We start from the raw sequence: 16,777 nt of genomic DNA, 5'->3' as shown, positions 1-16,777 counted from the left end.
CAATTCCAGGCAATAAAAAGACACAAGCTTTTAAAACATGAAGTTTTAAATTTATTAAAAAGAAAATCTACTTAAAAAGTTCTAACTTTAATTTAGAGGCATAAAAATCTGACTCAAGCATCTCTCATTAGTCACTTACTAAAGTTCTAGAAGACAACATTGCTAAATGGCCACCAAATAATGCCTTCTCAAGCAAGAAGGGGCCATACACAGCTACATTGTTTACAAGCATCTCACAAGATGTAAAATGTAACTTTTGGAGACCAAGCAGATGGACTTGTTAGCTAGTTCAGACAACAGCCTCCTAATATGTTAGCATCTTTTTTAGCTATATCATTAACTCCTACTGTTCAGCGGTTCCTTTTAAACAAAGCCTCTCTAGTTGATGTAAATCAACACAGATAGAGATGACAACTTTGTTTTCAAAAACCTTCCCTAATTCTAGTGAATAAAAAATGTTGTGGCTTTATACTGACAAAATTGTTGTTTTACTGATACAATTTTAAATGTTATGAAATAAATCTACTTTGAAACTAATGTTATTTTTAAACACTGATAGCATAAAATCTGACAACAGCATTTTTTAATGCCTTGCCAAGGGGCCAGTTGACAGCTAATCTGTCTAAACATACATGTAATATGGTTTAGTGACTAAGCTAATGGGACTTGTCAGCATCGTTTTTACAACTTTCTTCTTTTTAACCAGTTGTAACCCCTGCTGCTCAGCGGTCCCTGGTAACTCTTGCCGCTCAGCGGTCCCTGTTGAAGAAGAGCTTTTCCAGTTGCAGTGTGGGATATTCAACACAGACAGAGACGATAAATGCCACACAGTAACTAATAGTGACAGCACCTACAAAGTAAAAGGCCTGTGGAACACAAATAACAAAACAAACAGGTTACTTCATTTTCAGGATTACAGTGGTTTGCTTAAATTTTTACCAAGAGCTGTTAATGGATAAAACAGTCCTGCATCCTATTATATCTCTCAGTTAGTATGTGCGCTGTGATTGGCCAATGTAGCAGGCCGTATTCCACTGTAGGGCCCACTAAAATTTAAAGCTGTTTTTGTTGCCAAAATGTTTTGTGATTTGTTGGCAAGTGTTCTTAACTTCTTTAGCAAGTAAAAGTTTAAAACTTTCTTTTACCTCTGAAATTGTGTATCGAAACCTGCTAATGACTTAAGAGTCACTTAACAATGATTTCAAATTGACTTGTTTTGCATTCAGGGTACATCAGAAATTTGAAGCCACTCTGTGTGAATAGAAGTCATTCTCAAACCCGTCGACACAACAGAGGTGTAATAAATATCTTACTGACCTTGTTTTCTTGGTCTCTACTGTAAGTTACGGACTGAGTTTTTTCCCTTTCCATTTATGGCCCACATGCTTTGTGCTTGGGCTATAAATCGATGGGGAAAAAACTCGGTCTGTAACTTACAGTACAGCCCTCGCACTTGGTTAGTAAGAGGTAGAGTATATGGATATACACTAACAAACAGGGCAAACAAATTGGTTAACTAAACGATCAGAAGCAAAACCAAAACAACAAATGTTACTTGTAGAATGTGTGTTTTTCCTGCGTACTTGGCAGCTGAATGTATTGACATTGGATTCTGATATGTTTACACTGCTTAATTTGTGTTTGTTGAGATTGTCCTAATATGATCAGGGCCGACATTACGTTTTTAGTCACTTATAGCCTTTTTCTCCACACCCATAGCAAACGTGTTACTTTGTGGGTGGAATCTATCAACAACAGGCAATTTCATCAGAAGCATCAAGGGAAAATCAAGCATACTGAGCTGTAACAGGTTTTATCAGTTACAGCCCTTGATGACAGCCCAGACGATTATCAGTTGTTGTTTTCCTTACAATAGTCCTTAGGAATTTCTAACTCCAAAGCAAAAATCAATAAAAGAATGCTGAGTCAGGAATCTGGTTCCTCAGAAAGGAAACAAGGGAAGTAATTTGAAAAAAAAAAAAAACTGAATTAACATAACCAGATGTAACAGTAACTACATCAAACAATGCAAGTTAAGGGAGGGACTGCTGTGGGTATTCATTTGCCAAAATTTGAAGATCTTCTGTTTGTAAGTAGACTTACCAAGTGAAGGTCTGAGTAGGCCAAAACAGTTTGAAATGATCCAAAGAACACAAAAAGTACAATTGGATGTACCAGATAGGCTGTGTAGGTTAAGCGACTGAGAGGAATCCAGAAATGAGCAGATAATATCCTGTCTACCAAGCCTATCAGAATTAAAAAGAAGACAGTGTGTCAGCAGAGCCAGCGGCTGTAACCTTAACCTGAAAATACCATTTTTAAAGTGAGGTTACTGCAAAAAGGTGGATGTCATAATTATTAGACTTCAGTCCAAATGGACTGGCATAGAATTTTAGTAGCAATTTTGTGTTAGATAGATCATGGGTGAACAGCTTGTTTGTCAATTCCCTCAAATAACTGTTGATTTGTGATCTATTTACTCACAAAACTCAACCATTAAAGAGATTTCTACTTGTTTTCTTTCATGTACGACTTCCAAATGACAGTGTGTCTGAGATATTTTTAACCTGAGTCAAGAAACTTCTGACAAGTGGTACGATTGTATCAGGGGAACAATTACCAAAGGCATGTGGCTTTACTAATCCTTATAGCACAATCAAAATATATGGTACGACTCAACAGTACTCTGCCAACACAGGGACAAAAGCAAAAGGCTACATGAGATGATTTAACCCTCACCAGTCCCCAGATGCTCTTTGTATCACCTTATTACATACCTCCAAATCTGCGATGACAGGCATAAACCAACCAAGCTAGAGCCAGTCCCCAGGCAAAGCGGCTGAATGTCCCGTACATGATGTTCTCAAACTTAGTAAAAGGCACATTTGGGATTTTTATAGACTTGTAAGGCCCATACACAACAGTAACTGCCAGGATGATAGCTACACACCAACCACCAAGCATCACAATCTAGGAGACGTAATGAAACCATATATGTTACTGTAAGTACTCAAAGTAACACTGAATCCTGTTGGTGAGAACTGCTGCAAAGAAATTATTATACTTTTATGACTCAAACAGAGTCAGTCTAGTCTCTGTGGTGTGCACGAAGCACAACCTGAGTCATGAGAACAACCTTAGAAGAGAGAGGCCCGTAGACTGAAGTTAGTCATTCCATGATGTCATAAATTCACTACAAGATTTGTAGGAAAGACATTTTCAGCTCTTACTCCACATGTAAAGGGTTTGGCTAATTGCAAGCAAGGATTGTGAGAGTTCTTCTATTCTTATGATCAAAAATCCAGTTTCTATTTAACAACTAGATTCCATGTAGCTCAGTGCATCTGGTTACTAATAATTGTCGATCACAGATGATGTCAAAATGTGGAAAGAACAATTAAGTGGCACACAAGGCAGTAGCTGTGAGTTGCTGATGTTCTTACCACATTTTGACGTCTTCTGTGATTAATTACTGAACAGACAGACAGCAATTGCACAACAACATGGAATCTATTTGTTTTATATAATAAAGAAACCAAAGTGAATGTTAATGACACCACTTATGTGCCTGTCCTACAATTTTGATCAAGGTAAGAACCAAACAAAACACAAGAATCATTTCACAAATGATATAATATTCTATTACTGCTGTCTCAATATATTGAAGAAATAGCCTCTGGCAATTTGTTTTTCAGGTAAGATTGATCATTCACTGAACAATCATACAACAGATTTTCAGTCTTTATATAACACAGTGTTCTTCATTGTACACCAGTTTTTAACACCACATACCCATTCTCATATTGATAAACATAACCCAGAGAGAAAAGATGGAGCACTGTAATGCAACATCAAAACAACCTTAAAACTGTAATTTTAAATATTTGAGACTTTATCACTGAAAAGCCCCAAAAAGCCCGAGAGAATAAAATTGTCTTATAGTTTCATCTGGCAGAAACAGAAAGCAAACAAAATGAAATCTATATGTACATAAATATTAAAACTTTAATTAATTGTTGCACTTTTTTGACACTCAAAATACTTGTAGCATTCACCAATCAACCTGTCTTGTTTCTTACCCACTTGGGTTTCTTTGTTGATTCCTTCTGTAGATGTAGCACATATCCTAAAGCCATTCCAACGAGGTAAGGGGAGATACGACAATAAGGCTTCACGTACACAAGGTTAGAAAAGTCTGGTGCATCTTTGGCAAGAGCATTGCTACAAATGAAAACACCCATCACACATTAGCTTCACCTCCAGAATTATTAAAGCACACACTTTTAGGGGTATGAAACATTGTCTTTAAATTACAGTCCTGATACTTCCAATTCCAATAATTATGAATGGACCAATTTTGATATATTGAAATTCACCCTAAAACAATAGACCTCAGCATGAGGCTCCAGGAAATAAATACAGAGTTTGCGGGGTTTATTCCCCAGAGCCTCATGTTGAGGTCTATTGTTTTAGGCTGAATTTTGATACATTGAAATTGGTCTATTGCCTCCTAAGACAGTTGACACAACAGACATTATACAAATCAAACATAACGAACAACAATGGATAGGACTGAGTGTGACTAGGGAAGAATAAAAAGATGACAATGGACAAAAATAAAATGTAGACACAAGAAACTCCTTTAAAAGACAGCGAGGTTTGATTACAGTAGATCTACAATATGTTACTGGGAACAAATGCTCAAATATTTATACTTACGGGTTTTCACCACCCCCGATCAATGATGCATTAAGATTGTAGTGACCAATAATGACAGCAGTGGTGATGAAGTGAGCAACAAGAAGAATCGATGTTGTTATTATGAAACCACGATTACCAAATCTATAATGAAACAAAACAAACAAGACAGTAAAGTTTGACATGGTGTATACACATAATGGTAAGCAATGGGCGGTGGGAAATGTAATGGCCGAGCCATTAGCTTAACAGTGCTCCAGATTCAATGATCTTGTCATGTTCTTGTGCAAGACACTTTACTTTCCCATTGCCTCTCTCCACCCTAGTGTAATTGGTAACTGCAAATTTAATTTAATGCTAAGGAGAATCCTACTATAGTTCATAGTAATCTATCAAAAGGAGAGCAGAATGGTCTCCTGGTCACACCATGTCATGGAAGGTGTTGCTAGCATCAGCTGGTTTTCACTTGAGTCAACTATCCATATTGAATTCGAATTTGGAAATGTACATTTAGTTTATTAATAGTGTCTGCACACCTGTTATGGAAACCTAGTGTTAATAAAACTTGGCTGATCACTAATGTTATGATGTTTGATTATCAACAGTAGTCAGTCATTATGCATCTAAAATGACTTGTGTGAAACATTGGTTATGGCAGGCGTGGTGACCTAATGATGACTAGTGATTTCAACAGGTCCATATCAAGAGGTGAAGGCTCTAGCCCTGGCTAGCTAGACATGATTATAATGAGTGCAAGTCTTGTATTTCACCAAACTCATTGTTAGGTTAGTTATCATAAAACAACTTTCATTGTCATTTGCGTGGTTTAACTTTATGATTTTACATGTTTGTCCCTAGTCCTCCGACGTTTAAAATAAGCTGTTGTATTTACCCTCTAGTTGCCAAAAGGATGATGGGACTGATGATATAAAACTGCATGTCGTTGGCAAGATACCAACTCCAATTCATACACTATAAATGAAAATAAAAGGTATAATTAGTCATTAAAATCATCACATCAGTGTCTTTTGTAACTAATCTGCAGAAAAAAAAATCACCTACTGAAAACTTGACTATGCCAACTTTGTTGTGTTCGCTTACATGAGGTATTGTTCAAGTTAGTTACGTGCGAGATGCATGTTGGTTGTAACATTGTCATTTCTTTTTTGTTCAGTATCACCTGTTTGATATTTTTCTACCTTGACAAAGTGTAATGCATTGGCAATGCTTGCAATGCATTTACTCAAGAGAAGCTGCTGAACATGTACAGCTGCCTTTCAGGCTAGTTCGATAATCAGAAACAATGCATGTTGAGACAGAAAATGGTAAAATTAATTCTCAGGTGTTTTCTACTGGCAAAAGATCAAAACCTCTTTTCCCAAACCAGATGGCCAGAAATTGTTGATGTAGAGAAGATTTGACCACCAGTACTTGTCACATGCAGGGTTTGCCTGCTGTTGGAACCAAGCTGGTCCATCGCCCAAGAAGCCAGTAAGCTTGTCGTAGAATAACAACACAAACATGTATGTTGGAGTCAACCTGGAAGAAATAAATCATTCAAGGACCTTAATGCAATCAGAAAAGATCAATTTTAAGTTTGTGTTCTAACCTTGCGTCTAAAAGACTTGTAAATTAAGCTAATATGGTAACAATGTCATAAATATAGAGTAGCGATGAAGTAATTTTGAAATAAAATGAATTGTCAAATTTTTCACGACCTCTAAACGCGAGCATCCGAATCACTTGTTGGATTTTTTTCTGTGGCTTAGTTTAAAAATTGGTGCCCATACCAATAAATTTATTTACTTTTACTCATTTCATATATTATCAAATAAGCCGTACAAAAAAATCCAGTAGCACATAAATTCCCCTTTGGAAACTAAAAAGATATATTATATATTAGTGGAGTAACAAGAATAGTACCTACCTCCAGAATCGATGAAAGTAAAACTGAAAAAGAGGCAACTGACCCTTTGATTTTTCCATTCGACGAAATGAAAGGTATGAGACCAGCAAACCACTGTAAAATAAATGATTAATAAACTGATTAGTAGATCGATATAAATGTAAAAAATTACACTATTGAGTGCTATAAGGAATACGGAAGAATAAACTGATAATCACGTTGTAATCACTGTGACTATGACTCCCTTTATTTCAAACTGTGTAAATTGTATTGACAAATTCGACTGCAGCAACCGGTACTTAAGAGCTATGCTCTGCTCCATACTGCTCAGTGAATCAGCAACAAGTAAACTTTTCTTAATGCATCAGTAACATGAATATTTTAAAGACCATATCCTTACATGCAGTGAAAGCTGCTGCAGAATCTTTTTAATCAGTTCGTAGTGATTTTATAGCCAGAGATGAAGAGGCAGGCTACACCAAACCTCTAAAACAATTATGCAGCAACTTTTACTGCATGGTACTAATATTTAAACCACAAAATGTTTTGCCATAGAAAGGAAGTACATTCATGGAAGTGGAGATGTAAGACACTATAGAAGACTTCTGTTCACCAGCAAGAAGTTCTACCAAGGAGCTATAGAAGACTTGTTGGATTTAAGTCACATTGACTAGGTTGAAATGAGATCATGATTTATTTACATACCTCAAAAAGAAAAAGCTGTCAACAGAGAAAAAAGCATTGGCTACTGCTTGGAAACTAAACCGATTCAAAAGACGAGGAAATGCCACACCCAAATTGCCTGAAATTAATCAACAGCAGCACATGCTATTAAGTTACTGGCAGACTGTTTGGTATTTGTTTCTTGAAAGAAAAAAAAAAACGTACTGCAGTTTCAGTAATCACCAATGTTTTAGATTCCTAATTCTCAATCATTTGGAATGAGTGGAGAAGAATTACTGTCCAAAGACACTCCAAGCACAGGACTTGATGATGCCCTAATGTATGACTGGTGTGGAGTGAAAGAGTCAGAAGGATGGGCTCAGAAAATGGCTGTCAATTGGGATGAGTGAAGATGAATCACTAATAAAAGCTGGTGGACCCATAACATTTAAAATTAAATTTGTACTTGGGTCAAAAGAGCCCACAACACCACACCTTGTCCCAACTTCCATAGCTTAAACCGACTAAGAAAGCTACTACTCCTTCTACTGTACCAGGTTGCCAAACATCTTGCCAAGTGACACTACAAGTTTCTCAGTAGCCTCCAGCTTACACAGAGGCAATGACAGAGTTGTTCTGCTCAAGGGTAACAAAGATATACGGATTATTGGCCAAGTGTGAGGTCAAGATGACTGGATATTGGCCAAGTTCTTTTTTTGCATGTTTATGGATCGAGATGGAGTCGAGGCCAATAAACATGCATGCAAAAAAGAATGAGGCCAATATCAAGCCATCTTGACCGAACAAGCTCGGTCAATGAAGGATTTATTGTATGGCTTTTGAGGAAATTTTTCTTGTGGGACACAGCGGGTACCGTAATTTCTGGCAGATTACCCGCGGGTAATGCGTTAATTTTTCAGTAAACTACCGCTGCTGTGGGTAATAGGGTGGTGCGGGTTATCTGATAATTTTTTAATCTTCCCGTAAGTATTTAACAGTAATTATTATAGTACTGACAGAAGATAAAACAAAGATAAGAGTCATTAAATATACGCTTGCCACAAACCTGTGTAATGCCTCATTTGTTTAAACGAGAAACACGTCCTATCAACTCTTGTATCGTGCTTTATTTGCTATAAAATTCTTTTAAACGTTGATTGATTATAGCTGATGCAAGTTGGATGAAATCATACAAAAAAAAATCCATACAAACAAATTTTTCGCTAGGCGTTTGTGCTTTGATAGTTTTCTTACCTTGTCAATTTCACAGATAGTTTTTTTTTTGCTTAGAAAAATTCTCACCTAAATCTTTTAATGTGTCTTTTATTGTGGAAAACACAAAGCCTAACTGAAACATGATGCCGACGTTTGTCGGCACGCGTGCCGTGAAAAAATAGCATTGACTGTGATAAAAAAAAAATGCAAGAATACTTGACGCATCAGTGAAATATTCCTAGCTACTGCTGCCTTGAGTTATAGAGTATTTTCCCGTTTCAAGCAATTTCTTAGACCCAGTAGAACCTGAGATACCATAAATATCTTGGTGATCTGTTGAATTCATGGCGCCGCATAATTAATGGCATGTGATAAAAAATATAATTGTTGGCACGAGTGTAAACAAAACACTGACAAGTGAAGAAATAAAAGGCTAACTGACTCAATAAGTTTTACAAACATCAATCATTTACGATAAGTGCATCCACGAGTCAGTTACGAGTTTAATACAAGTTCAATTTAAAAATGCCTGGTTTGAAACGCCCACGACAAAGTTTCACATTTGAGTACAAGCTGAGAGTTATCGCTCGGGCAGATGAAATCGGTAACAGAGCAGCAGCACGAGAGTTGGGGATCGATGAATCCATGATCCGTTACTGGCGAAAGAAGAAGGCTGTAATGACGAAAATGCCAAAGCGTCAACGCACCTGCCGTACTGGTAAAGCGAAGTTTCCTGCATTGGAGAGAACTTTGAAAGAGTGGGTCATCAGCCAAAGAGAAAAGAGCCATGCAGTCACCACCGTTATGATCCGTTTCAAAGCGAAGGAGTTGGCAAAACAGATGAATGTCACTGAATTTGTTGGTGGTCCGAGCTGGTGTAGCAGATTCATGCGCTGAAATCGCCTATCCGTGCGTGCGAGAACCACTGTTGGCCAGAAGCTGCCAGATGACTGGGAGGAGAAAGTTGTGAACTTTCGCGAGTTTGTTTCGCGAAGAAAAGAGGAGCTTGGCATCCAAGCAGATCGTGTTTTCAACATGGATGAAGTTCCGATGTCATTTGATGCTCCTCATTCCAGAACTGTTGATTCAACCGGCGCTGAAAGCGTTCCTGTTTCAACCACCGGTCACGAGAAAACTGGCTTCACTGTTGTACTTGCGTGCTTGGAGTCAGGGAAAAAGCTCAAACCAATGGTCATCTTTAAACGCAAAACAATGCCAAAAGAAAAGCTCCCAGATGGTGTGGTTGTCCACTGCCATGGCAAAGGATGGATGGATTGTGACGGAATGGCTGTTTGGGGCGAGAAAGTTTGGCGACCAAGACCTTCGACAGAACATCACTTCTGATCTTCGACAGTTTCAGCGCGCGCATCGATGAAGATGTTCGGAACACTTTCAAAAACGAGCACAAAACAACCACTGCAGTGATTCCTGGTGGCCTTACTAAGAAATTGCAGCCATTAGACATTTCTGTGAATCGCTCATTTAAAAACCATATCTGTGCCGAGTGGGAAAAGTGGATGTCGGAGGCCCTACACACCTTCACCGAAACAGGGAAAATGAGGAGGGCAACACATGCGGAAGTCTGCGATTGGGTTATTCGAGCATGGAGGGCAGTGAAAACAAAGTCAATCACAAATGGTTTCAGGGAGGCAGGCATTACGGGTTGTGCCGAGGATAGAGAAAGCGATGAGTTGGACATCAGTGACTATGACGAAATGGAATCCGTGATCGCTCTGGATCCTGTTATGGATGCCCATTTAATTGACTTGTTTAATAGTGACACGGAAGATGAGGACTTTAATGGATTTTAAACTGAACTTGATCAAACTGAACACTAGCCTGGGATCATTTAGGTTTTAGTGAAGGAATGCATGTTTCAGGTATTTTTTGAACATTTTAGAAGTGAATGAACTGTTTGTTATTTCTAGAGTTTTAAAATAGTTTTGAAGATCGTTTTTACTTAGCACATTAAGAACTGTTTGTTATTTCTAGTGTTTTAAAAGAGTTTTGAAGATCGTTTTTACTTAGCACATTAAAGGTATTGTTATAAGTTCTAAATTGCAGTTTTGCTGTTTTGCGGGTACTTTTTGGCTGCCCCTCACCCCTACCACATAAGGATCTTTTACACTCGTCCTAGCTTTCTCTCAACCTTACAAAAATGGCGCTCAATGATCGATTGCTCCAACAACGAATGCTTCGCATTCTGTTAAGTCTTAAACATCAATACATTGGATATTTAACTTGTAAAATCAAACTTAAGAAAGGAATGCTGAGGAGAGTGCTTTTAACTGCCCTATTGGTGGCCAAGTAGCAGAAACTTTTATCTTATCCAAATGGACACGAACATGAAAGGCTTAGTCTCGCTCGATTGCTTCAAATTTGTGAGTTCTCGAACTATTTACCATAACTTTCCTTTGTTTTTTGGTGCGGGTTATCTGCCAATGCAGGTAATCTGCTGAATCTTTTTTCTCATTTTGGCAAAAAACGACCGGTGTGGGTAATCTGCCGTGCGGGTAAACTGCCGGAAATTACGGTAGTACTGAGCGGGCAAGATAGCTCCATCTTGCCCACTTGGGTAACCAATCACAGCACAGGATTTGGTTTGTCTTGCCCCCTCACAGAGCTCGCCATTCAATAAGTTCAAATATGCAAAGTCTAGCATGTTAACCATTACACCATCAAAACAACCTTCTTCCTACTAGTTGGATAAACATACTAATAACATGAATTTTCTTTGCACAGATGAACAGAAAACACCTGTCTTGGTTGAGATTTAATGCAACATTAGCATGGGTATTAAAATTATTAATTAAAAACTTACTGAGATTTCCACTGATCATTTGCCAGATGAAGACGTGCTCCAGAATGACCCACCACATGCTGAGCACCCTTAAACCATTGATTGATGTAATGGCACCTGGAGGTACTTTAGTGTCTAATATACAACTTGTGTTCTTTATGAGGGAAAAGCACTGGAAAAACTTCTTGAGCTTCACACCAAAACCTAAAATGACACATTTCAATAAACTGTTTATCATTGTTTATCATTGAAGAGATAGAGAATAACTAATAAAGAGGAATGGTTTTGAAGCCTGGTAAATGTCAAAGGAGCAACCAAAGATGCCAAGATTAATGTTGGAAGGTCCACCAACATGCACAATCTTTTGCTTTTGTTCAAACACTTAGCATACAAACGAATTACATAACAGACATTTGTATTGTTATTTCCTCAAACAGTAGCAGACAGAGATCATGTTTTGTCCTCGGTCAAAGCCAAAAAGGCTAACAAAAGCATACAACAAAGAACTTTGTTGGGTTACATAACCATTCCTCTCTATTAACTTTGGATAGAGAGAGAACAAGAAATGCTGGAAGGAAGGAGAGTGACTGTGGGTCAAAAGGAGTGAGAGTACCCCTTGTCGTGTCTTGTGTTTGTTTTCCTTTTTTCATTTCTGATTACATGTCTGGTAGTCTTGGCTGTAAAATCAGATTGTAATCTCTAGGGAAGAAATACTACTATTAATAGTACACCTTTTAATTTTGAACAGAGTTGTGTTCTCAAATTTGTCTTCCTGCAGTTGCCTCAGCAAAGGAAAGAAAATAAAGTAAAGTAACCCCATCATCAGTATATATAATGACCATAAATCTATGACTTGTTACTGCTTTTGAGGAAGCAAAAACTCTGGGTCCTTTGAAAAAAATCCAAAGATCTGAGCAGAAAAAAATTGTCTTGTACTTAATTAATTTTGTTTGCTCTTGTGACTTGTCTGTCAAAAGTTGTTGTAGAGCATCTGATATTGTCCATGTACATTGTTGGCATGTATGAATGTATTGTTAACAATTTAGCAATTACAATAATTATTGCCCTTGACACCACCGATGGATAAATTTCAAAGCATGCATTTAACGCAACAATCTGGCTCAAACTGTATTCCAATTACCTTCCTGTTTGTCGTAAACCAACAAAGGTATGGAAGATCCTGATCTATAGCTTTCTGAACATTGTGTTGAACTGAGTTGTGTCGTACTAGTCACAGGTGAATTGACTAGTGAGCTCTCATATTCCACATGGCTGCGTTTCACTGGCATGAAACTATCATTCTTGCTCAAAGAGGATTGTGTGGTTGGTTTCATACAGTCTGAGATGACATCCAACATAGTGCCCACCAAACACAGAAAAAGAATCACGCCACATAAAGTTCTGCAATAGTCAACAAAGTGGCATGTATAGATAATACTGATAATCTACTAGACATTTTAGTATTTACTATATGTACTGTTATGTAAGTAGTAGTATTAAAGATTTTCTCTTATAATCTATACCAGAAGTCACCTAGGAAAGAGACTGAGTCTTCAATTTGACACGGCACTCTTGTCTCGAAAAGCAGATTTGCACATTGTCATCATTTGACTAACTACCAGAATTCCTGTTGTTTTTTCTTCCTTAATTAAATTTTGAAGCTTCAGTGGGATTTAAATACCAACTGCCCTAATTAGCAAAGGAAACACAAAAAGTGAAGAATTCTGGTAGTTGCAGTCAAATGACGCCATCAAGCCAATCACCTATTGTGCATGGCTTTTTCAAGGAGCTTCAGCACGGACGATTTTTAAGAGAGGGACATGAACCAGAAATCAACTGTTCTCTTCTTTGGCCTGTATTTTTGACTTTTTGTAAACAGTTGAAGTTCTTAACACAAATAAGAGAGCTTTAAGTTTCCATTTCACTAAAGGAGGTGAAAATGCACCAAAAGAAAGACAACAAACTTAACAAAAAAGGTGTGTGCTTAAGCTTTCTATTATCATAGGGAATGTTGAAACTCCTCTTGAACATTTCACTCAAATAGATCACAAGGTATCACTATCTAGAGTAGGTCATGTATCAGACAGAGTGTTGCCAATATTTGAGCCAGGATTCCAAACCCATAAAACAGCTAACCACAAGCTAACTTAACTAATTTAGGCTAACGAGAGTGCTATTTAGACTAAACGGAGTGCTGGTTAGGTTAATATGAGTGTTATTTCTAAAGGCTAACCAGCAGGCAAGCCATGTGAGCCATTAATCCGTACTGGTTCTAAAACCAGGGAGGGGGAATAACTTAGTCTACGAGTAGTCCCTCTTTCGCTTAGTCCGTCGTGCGTGACGCGAAAGAAATTTGCGAGAAAAAAATGGCCGCGCAAAATCCTGGGGACTAGGAGCACGTGAAAGGAGGGACTACCACCTAAGCCCAAGAGTTTGCCCTTTCACGGCCGAGTGATTTTTTGGTGTAGGATTTCTCATCTTGACGTCCTCTTATTATCGCCTGTTATCAATAGCCCCGGGAGATCTGAATAAAATTGCTCTACTCTACTCTTCAAGTAGCCAGGCAAAGAAAAAATGCCATGAGAAGTATATCTTCGTTCAGTGTTCGTTCAGTGAAACTGTCAAAGAAGTTTTAAAAAGAAGACGGCGAATGAGGCCTCTTGTAACGATTTTTGTCTAGAAGTTATTGCAAAAATTTCAACAGAGTTTCAACTGAGAATTTACATTATACATTATACATAGGAGATCATCCAACTGCGGTGAAATGTTTGCTGATAGCAGCAGAAAATTTCAGGTGAATGTCCAGTGTCAAGTGAGAGTCCGGTTCAATCTTTCAAATGGACGGCAGAAAGGCCAAGCTCAGTGAATTTATATTCGCTGACTTAGATGATGCTGTTGAGCGGCGAAATCACTAACGCGCTCACAGTTGGGTTGGAGGCAGAGAGCTTTGCCAAACAAAACACTGTATAAATTTAAATCTTTCCAAAGCGCCTGTTGGCAGATTCGCAAGAACATCACGGCTTGCGATGCGCGATTCCAACGCTTCGATTTGCTCTGGTACCGCTTTGATTTGCTCCGGTTCCAAAACATTCCTGCAAGACGTCACAGGTATCTCAAATGTTGACAACACGTTGTCAACGCTCCTAACATAAGCCAATCATATTTTTGCGTTGTGAGAGCAACGCATAATTCAAACTCTTGGGCTTAGGCGGTAGTCCCTCCTTTCGCGTGCTCCTTGCCTCCAGGAATTTGCGCGGCCATTTTTTTCTCGCGGTTGAGGTGATGGAACCTTTTCGCTTTAAATGAAGCCAGAGAAGTTGTTGTTTCTGGGAGAAAAGAAGCCAAGACATTTTTAAATTAAAATAACTAACGAATTTATTATCTCAAAGAGTTGAATAGCCTTTTGTGTTTACGTAGTTTAGAAAAATCGGTCACGCGAGTTTATGTTGTGTGTTATTAATAAATAACAGCTATTAACAGCATTGTCAATAGCTAATATGAAAGTTGAACTGAAAAGTATGTAAAGCCAGACAAGGAGTCTCTATTTCATAAAATGAATCAAGGCACTTAAGGAAAATTGTAGGTCAGATAATCTCAATTTGTTTTGATTTTTTTAAGAATTTCACGTTTTCAGCTTCAGTTCTTCTACGCTGCTTGTTATAGAAACATCTAGTTCACCAAAAGCAGTAGAAACCACAATTTAAGTAAGAAATGTATATTTTTCGTGTCTTCGCGAGGGGTCTGTGAGTGTCATTTTCTAGTAACATTAACAATCATTGAAAAACAGAAACCCAAACTTTCAGTTAACACATTGGCCATCAATGGCAAAGTACTAGCGACAAGGCAGTATAATTTTTATCTCTAGAAGTGGGTTGGACCCTGCGTAAACACTTAAACAGTCGAGTGACTTTTTCCATTTTCAGTAAAGTGAAACTTACTGGGAGCTATTTGAACTACTGCATATGGAAATTGACAACTTGTTCATTGGTTTTGTAGCTATATTTGTAAAGTTAAAGCATATTACTGATAGTAAATAAAGTTATTTGCATCGGGAAGTAATATTGGTCTGTCATTGATACAACAAATCTACTCATAAATTAGACCCAATTTACCATACTTTTCGCCAGTATTACCTCGCTATCTTTTAATTCCTTTTCTGAGGCATTTTTTTTTAAAAATACTAAGAATAAATGACATCAATCTACAGCGCCTGGGACCCTTTTAACATAAAATAAGTTTCAGGTAATTTGAAGAAATTCGATTTTTTGACATCCGCCGCAGTTAATGCGAATCTTTATAGAGGTTTGTGTACCTTGAATACTTTTTAACTATCGGGTTATAAATTTAGCTAAATTTCTTAGTAAACATGGAGTCAATTCAAGACAATCATGATAGACGTCATTCTCAGAGACTCTGGGGCAGTTAGTGGGGGCGGGGAAAAAGTCTAAAAGGGTCTTCGCCCGAAATTTTTTCTCACCCGTTTAGACTTTTCCCCGCTCCCAATAACTGCCCCAGAGTCTCCGAGAATGACGTCTATCATGATTGTCTTGAATTGACTCCATGTTCACTAAGAAATTTATAACCCGATGGTGAAAAAATATTCAAGGTACACCAACCTCTATTAAGTGGCCAGCCCCTATTAAGCGGCCACCTCCCATTTCCCAGAGGGTAGCCCAAAAATAATTGCACAGCGCGAAAAGACCTAGGTACGAGTTTAGCGTTACAGTATTTACGCAAGGCGTGTAGGTAAACACCGCGGTAAAACGCACTGCGCATGAGTACAAATTTGAGCTTCCGGTAAATTACGCATTTCCGGTTACGTATTAAAATCCAATGTAAACAAGATAAAATCTCGTACCGCGAACTTTGAAAACAAAAAGTAAGAGTTAGCAAAAGAAAGTAGGGGAAAGGTTTGTCTCGTTGAAAAGTTTATTTTTCATTTAAGCTTCAAGCGCTTGCACCCACGGGTTTGGTGTTTGCACCAACAACAAAATATGAGAGAATTTCGGGCGCGTTCGTGCTCGACAAGAGCATTTTTTTTTTTACGTAGTACTCCTTGTTGCGTTGGTTTGGTTGTGAGGTTCCTTCGCAGAAAAATGTGGGAAAACCAACAAAAGCAGCCGTAAATGTGCCGGCAAAAAATATTTTCTGTCTGAAGATTTAACCAGAGCTGCCGAACTCAAGTGGGCTCAACAGTTTGCCATGTTCACTGGGACGAAATACGGACGAGCAACAACAGATGTTCGGTTCCTGGAGAAAACCATTCGCGAGGCGTCAGGAAACAGCGTATTCCTGCGAGACTTTTTGCAGTCCTGGATGCCATAGGAGCAACATGTCATGGGTACAAGCCAGGTGCAAGGTGGTGCTACAAATGCTGTACCAGAGTGGACGAAGAAACAAGGTTTACCTCGCATCCTGACTAGAAGCCGCCGGTGTTACGAACTACTGGCAGGTCAGTTAATTAGACATCGGTTAATTATAATTGACACGCAGGT

The 16,777-nt window shown here is 38.2% G+C and overlaps 1 protein-coding gene across 1 annotated transcript; it reads right to left on the bottom strand.

The window, feature by feature from the left end:
- Nucleotides 1–28: 28 nt before the first annotated feature.
- On the bottom strand, nt 29–12,677 carry LOC149099819 (nose resistant to fluoxetine protein 6-like). The gene is made up of 11 exons (XM_089277010.1): nt 12,424–12,677; nt 11,304–11,486; nt 7,310–7,406; nt 6,626–6,718; nt 6,069–6,237; nt 5,591–5,670; nt 4,720–4,842; nt 4,080–4,221; nt 2,778–2,970; nt 2,104–2,246; nt 29–866 (listed from the first exon to the last, which is right to left on the bottom strand). Exons 1-11 carry the CDS (start codon nt 12,638–12,640, stop codon nt 750–752), a joined length of 1,557 nt encoding a protein of 518 aa, XP_089133136.1. The 5' UTR covers nt 12,641–12,677; the 3' UTR covers nt 29–749.
- Nucleotides 12,678–16,777: the final 4,100 nt, after the last annotated feature.

The sequence above is a fragment of the Orbicella faveolata genome, unplaced genomic scaffold, assembly GCF_042242905.1.
Source record: "Orbicella faveolata isolate gen_17 unplaced genomic scaffold, um_ofav_v1 contig_46, whole genome shotgun sequence".
Taxonomy (NCBI): Eukaryota; Metazoa; Cnidaria; class Anthozoa; order Scleractinia; family Merulinidae; genus Orbicella; species Orbicella faveolata.
The sequence above is the reverse complement of the archived record's forward strand: the minus strand, read 5'-3'. Positions and strand labels throughout refer to the sequence as shown.

What these genes read in the sequence shown, in the direction of transcription:
- LOC149099819 (XM_089277010.1), bottom strand. Translation starts at nt 12,640, where the DNA reads ATGTTGGATGTCATCTCAGACTGTATGAAACCAACCACACAATCCTCT. An exon ending in ATCCTTTTGGCAACTAGAGG is followed by an intron (nt 4,843 to 5,590) that starts GTAAATACAACA and finishes GTTTCATTATAG; the next exon opens with ATTTGGTAATCGTGGTTTCA. An exon ending in ATCGGGGGTGGTGAAAACCC is followed by an intron (nt 4,222 to 4,719) that starts GTAAGTATAAAT and finishes TTTCATTTGTAG; the next exon opens with CAATGCTCTTGCCAAAGATG.